The 6,426-nt window shown below is 34.0% G+C and overlaps 1 protein-coding gene across 1 annotated transcript in view; it reads right to left on the bottom strand.

The window, feature by feature from the left end:
• The window catches only part of IP3K2 (Inositol 1,4,5-triphosphate kinase 2), a 57,262-nt gene extending 54,879 nt beyond the window's left edge, over positions 1–2,383 (bottom strand). Inside the window, exons 1-2 of the mRNA XM_074125149.1 lie at positions 2,283–2,383; positions 335–914 (exon numbers count right to left, since the gene is read on the bottom strand). Coding sequence (XP_073981250.1) covers positions 335–914; positions 2,283–2,383 — 681 coding nt within the window. The remainder of the gene's footprint in view (positions 1–334; positions 915–2,282) is intronic.
• Between the last annotated feature and the right edge of the window lie 4,043 nt (positions 2,384–6,426).

Consider the following 6,426-nt stretch of genomic DNA (forward strand, 5'->3'; position numbering starts at 1 on the left):
TGAGAGTAGATATTTATTAGCATTCTGTAAGTTCAATGTCTGTGCACACAGAGACGCACCCACGTGCAAACAGACGCTAAAAAGCATGTTCTTCGAATGAGTAAAATAGTTACTAGTAAAAGTTTTAAGAAATATGCTATTAGTGAGGTTTTTTGGCGTTTAAATCTCATGGAAACAAGAGAGAAGTATCTTGTATAATGTATAAGTTTCTCGTATCTTATACATTGATCAGCAGATATGAATGACATTTTACATCCAAAACAGCATACTCAATTAGAGATGATAAATGACTTACTAAGGAAAATGCAGTAAAACGCAATTATATAATTATTACCTTTTTTAGGACAACTGGTTGAAGAATGACTGGCATCAAAAATTCCTCTTCCTCGCCACTCAGAGTGCTGCAAGTAGAGCAATCGGAGGTCTTCCTTTGATTTCTGAGGCTTTGGTCTGGATCTAGGCCCCAGGAACTCCATGATGACGTAGCAGAGCCGGAGTCGGAGTCAGCGGTATTTGAGCCACGGCGCGTCCGATCCGACTCAAACTCGGCACGTAAATGTTCAATTTGCTCAAAAGTGAGAGTAGAAGTAGAAAGAAACGGGTCGTCACAGTAGTCCGTTACAACTACCGAAGGCGTTCTAAGTGTCCTGGCCGGACCAATTTCCGACACGTCTGTATCTTCCTCCTCATCAGCTGCTGAGACGCCATTATTGCTGCTAATGTTGACAAGCTGAGACGGTGTATGAATGGATGGTGCTGCACTCCGGTTAATTTTGCCAACAATACCTAACGCTAAATCCGGACTACAAGGAGAAGGTAGATGTGACTTACAGGTCGGACTACTCACCACTCCATGCCGCCGGCTGCGCTGCATGGCACTGAGCGCCTTGTACTGCTTCTCCTCTAGACCCTCTCTACGTCACTCCCCTATCCATGGCCACTCCCACCCACCATCAACCTTCTCCAGTAGACTCGCAAATTATTAAGTAATAATCAAATAAACTTTTCATTTTCAATTATATTGGCCTACCTCAATATCAGTAGCAAAGCCATTGGGATATTTAATAATTAAACTGCAGTTCTCGAAAATCACATAGTCGAATCAAATCTGTCCATGGGTTTATTAGATTTGAAACAAATCCATGTTCGGAACTGATTCAAAAACACGTTCACATAATTTTTGAGCTAGCTGCTTATCTTTTGAACTTACAGGTTCATTCCCTAAAATTCAACTATTTGTCCCCGCTAAACAGTTAACAAATAAGGTCTGCCTTCTTTAATAAAGGTTGCTAGGAAATTTATTGGGAAAGTGAGCAAATGAATTAGTAATAAAATTTTACTAAATATAGCAAAAGATCACAAAATTTAGTGGTTTTAATATATTTAGGAAAGATTGGCGGGGCGGATAGAAAAGTACAGCTCTATTAATTTGAAATATACTTTTCAAAGAAATAATTCCCTTACAAAACTTAAATGAATACTGGCCGTTTGCATTAAAGTTAAAAAAAATAAAATAAATATTTTCAAATAATAATGTATTTATTATTGTTTTTTTATACAGTAAATTCCAAATTCATGTTTGCTATCTGAACTCATTCTTCCAGTTTAACATTTCCCTTCGAAGTAGCTGGTGATTATAATGTACTCAGCTTAGCATTCTGCTTTAGTTTCACTAAGGCCAAAGGTAGCTATTTGTACTAGGGTCAAATCAACTCCCAGTTGTACAGTCGAATGAAAAATGTATTAAGGTTATTTGCAGACATATTTCCTGTTTTGGAATTTAAAAACCGAATGGCAGGGGTTCCGGGATTCTTGAAGAGGTTAAATTGAAAATTTCCACACACAACCAAGATACCTTTCTCGCTAATTTGAATAGAACAAGTGAAAACTCAACAACCAAATTAAACCAGAACTTTTAAAGAGACTGATGAAAGTAAAAAAATATTTACTTTCAATACTGCAATAACTATTGATTATATGAAATAAATATTTTTCTTCTATCACTGTCTTTAATTTGAAAATGTTTATTTTTTTCTGTACATTATAATGAAGAGAGATGTTCAAACTCAAAATTTGGACAATGTAAAAATTCAAAATTTTGTCCATGCTATATTACCTTTACTATAGTTTACCTGATATTCATATTGTTTAATTTTTGCGGTAGAGAGGTCTTTTCATTCTGCCTATTTATATTTATTTCTTTAGATTAGTGTGCAAGAATTTGAAGTTAAAATTTGAGTTTGGAGTAAGTTCAGAAAATAACTGTAAATCAAGTAGAAAACGTGGTTGGGACCGCAAGTGCTGGATCTTTGTTTATATTCGCCGTAGCATGCATGTTGATGTTGATAGTGTCCCAGACCGCTTTTGCACCACTTTCACCCATCATCCAGGTACATTAATCAGTTTAGTTTTCTAATTTACTTATATAACCGTCTCGCACAACTCTTTCTGCTTCAGGTCAACTGTGTAGTGAGTGCCTAGTGAGACAACTGACTTAATAATTACTAGGAAGACGATTCCAGATTGTACATATAATTTCGTAGCATGACTAAATACCAGAATTATTCTCCTGTTACAGCTAGAAATTATCTCTTTCCAATATTTTTCTTGATCTTTTGTCAGCTAAGTTTAGGAAAGATACTGAGATTTCATTTCATCTTTTCATTCATTTCCACATTTTGATTAAATTTATTATTTATTTCATTTGCACAAAAAAATCTTCTGTATGGCAAAAAGTTTGGTTCATATCAGCCATTTATAAATTGGAAAAATAAATTAATTATATAAAAAAAAACGACTCAGAATACAACAAAAAATTTGTAGTACAGAATTTTACTTGATACATCTGACAATTATTACTCTTTTTTTTATACTTAGTAAGCATCTCAATCCTTTCATAAAAAAAACAAAATTCTGGGAAACCCTTTTATTACCTGTCTTAATTGGGCAACGCTCTTTCTTCAATACAACAGTGCAAAAGAAGATGACTGTCACGTAAATTATTCTACCGAGTGGAGTGAAAAATTTGTAAAAAGCTTTACATGACACGTTTAACAATGCGTGTATATCATTACTGACGATTCAAAAATCTTAAAAACAACATCTCTCTTAAAAGCGGTCCGGTAAAACAGGTGTAATAAGGGGTTGATCGTCAAAAAATTCACGAAAAAGCGTAACGTTGAAAAACGCCAAACTTTGACAATTTTTTTTTTTCTGTAAAAGATAAAATTCACAAAATTCCTTTAAAATATAGGGCTAATCCTCCTTTACAACTGTAATTTTTTTGGCAACAACCCAGCTAGAGTTATTCGACGTTTCAGATCATCGACTGAAGCCTAGGGATTAAGGTTACTGTACACTTTATTTTTTAGATATCCCAACAAAAAATAGTCGATCGGGGTTAAGTCTAGAGATCGAGGTGGTCATTGGATGGGACAATGAATCCCTAAGCACTTTTCATTGAAATTTCTGTCCAGGTAACCTCGAACAACTCTCACATTATGTGCCGGGCAACCATCTTGTTGAAAATATGTACATATCTAGCCAACGTTGTAGAAGAACATCTTCAAGCAGTACTGGAAAATGTCTCTTAAAAAGAGTTAGATACCTTGCACCAGTTAAGTTCTCTCTGTAGAAGTATGGGCCTAAACCTCCACACCAAACGTTTGTAGAAAAAACAACCTGAACGTCGAATAACTCTAGCCTGCCTTCGCCACCATAAGTGCTGCTACAAGCAAAGCGTGGGAGTCCAGAGATTTGGCTTGCCTATCCGTTGATTGTGGCCAGTTTGAACAGATTCTTTAAAAAAAAATAACGTAATTTTGACAATAAACTGAAATTTGTTTTTCATATTATTTTTTTTTTTTTTTAGGAGCTCAAATACTATAAAAATATGCAAAAAAAATATAACGTTCCATTTGAAAAAACAAAGTTGTATCTCGAGATACAGGGGTTTAAAAAAAATGGGTCAATCACTGAAAATAAACTAGACTAAAAATGATTAAATACGGGTTTTTTATTTTTTCGAAATTTCCCACCGTTTAAGAAAGAAGTGGGTGGAGCATATAACTCTGGTCACCCTGTATATACATAACATATATAGATAGATAGGAAAGTACAGCAATCAATCAAATTTTCGACATATTTTGCACGAAATTTTGTACATATTTGCATTTTAAAAGTCTCGACGTTATGCCTCTTAAGGAGGGGGGTTTGCCCCATGCAAGTAAGGCCCTCTCTAAAGCTATTATTACTAATATTTCTATATCATTTAGTCCGCTTTTGATAAATTTTAGCGCGAAGAAAAGCAATCCTACGTGATTTTAAAGTGATCATTCTCTTGCATCTTACTACCAAGAGGAGTACTGCAATCGTTTAAATTAGCGACGCGTGAACCTATTTACGTTAATGAATCCGTCATTCGATCCGAAATTTTATGCGGACACAACATTAGTAACGGAGTTTGCCTCACTTTAGTAAGGCCCCTCTTAATAATCAATAACCTTCGACGAATTTTGATCAAATTTGGTAGGAAGAAGTGGTTTGAGTTTTACTGTGTGACATTAAAGTGCCATCCTACTCTTACAGGTACTAAAATGAAGTGTTGCAATCGTGCGTATTTGAAGTTTAATTTCTCTGCCTTTTGGGAAGAAGTACTGTAACGCACCTTAATTTATCTTACTCCTCTTAAAAGGAAATACTGTAATCGCAGTTTAACCCTCAACTGGTATTGTCGGGTAAATTTTCTTTTGTATGGCATTTGTAGGAATTAACTATAAAAATCTCTTCTGATTTTCTGAATTCTTCCCTCTCATCCACGCCAACAATCGATCATAAAATCAGTCGTTCTTGAGCAGTGGAAGTAAATAAAATATAGGTTTTGGGTCGAATTTGACCCGACAATACCATTTACGTAATTTTTTTTTTTAAATAGCTTTTTATTCTAATGTTTTGGGGTTTGTTTTCTGTTCCATTTTTTAATATTATTCTATATTAAATATTACATAATACTTAATATTATTGCTGATAACTGGTTCTCTTCAGTTAAGCTGGTCGATAAATTAGGAAAGCTAAATTTGACTTACTCAGAAACATTACGAAGAAAATAAAAAAGAAAACCCCCCTTATATAATTTCTCAAAAAAGAAAAAAGAAAAAGTACCACCGAATCTTTATTGTTTGTTTTTACTGGCAATGAAACGTTGGTCTCAATGTTGGTAACTTTGAAGAATAAACAAAATTACCAATGGTAATTATGGCAAGTACCCATCATTTCATGCAAATACTCCATTGACATTATTTAAGTAATTAACCTGTGTTTAATAGCTTGATTATTATATATTATTAGTCAATATAGGTTTAATGGTGTACTTCTTGAACAAATATTTTGTAGATGAAAATCTACAAGGGGTCTGTGACATCTAACAAATTCAAAAAAAAATTTAATGCAGTAAAATTACTCAAATGATATCAATTAACACTATTATTATATTATTAATGAAATGATAGGTACTTGCTGATTTTTGAACCTTCCTTGTACTTAACTTTTTAAACTGTTTTTTTAAGGGGATTATTGAAGGGTTGTTAACTGATTACACATAAATACTTTTTGAGATGACCAAACCAGTGAGATAGAATCCGAAAATTACTGTAACTAAATTTAAAAATTTGAATTATTAAAAATTTGGTAGCTTTGGTAGTATTGCATGTAATATATTTTTGGTAGGCTGTAGTCTTTCAAATTATTCCAATGTGCCCAGTTGTTGAACATTCTTTGAAACCGCTTAAATTTCAAATGAGAACTTCCGATGTAACATTTGGGGCCTAAAGAGGCCATCTTGAAATGGAATTGGGGAAAAAAAACTTGCACGTTCAGTACAAACAAGATTACTGGAGAGCCTATAACTCACACAAGAATATGTGTGAGGATATACATAATAATATGGCACTCCCGCCATACTACAGGGTACATTCCGTTTCCCACGAGTCCCATTTAAAACACTTGCAGTAAAGACAAAACATATTTAGTGTGTTCTGCTGAAAATTTCTTTTCTTTTTTCCACTCCATTTCTACTTCTTTCACTTTCCCTCTATCACTCCTCTCATTGCCTCCTCTATCTCTACCTTTTTCTCCTGCTCCTCTCAATTCCTTCTCTGATCTCTTTTCACTCGATCTCTTCTTACCTTTCCTTTCTGCTACCTTTCTCTCTGACTTGACTTAAACTAACTTAATCAAATTTCGATCATAATATATCCCTTAGTTTAATAATAATTCTATGGATTTGTAACATTAAATAATACTTATAACTGCAGGCTGCGCTTACGACCGCGGCAGATGATGCGCTAAAAAAGAAAAAGAAAATGTAGATTGACACAAGATTTTTTTTTTTATCACAAATGTGTAGCAAGAGATAAATGATTCAATAAG

The sequence above is a fragment of the Rhodnius prolixus genome, unplaced genomic scaffold (genome assembly GCF_049639745.1).
Source record: "Rhodnius prolixus isolate KJV_2025 unplaced genomic scaffold, Rpr scaffold_3, whole genome shotgun sequence".
In the NCBI taxonomy this organism is placed as follows: Eukaryota; Metazoa; Arthropoda; class Insecta; order Hemiptera; family Reduviidae; genus Rhodnius; species Rhodnius prolixus.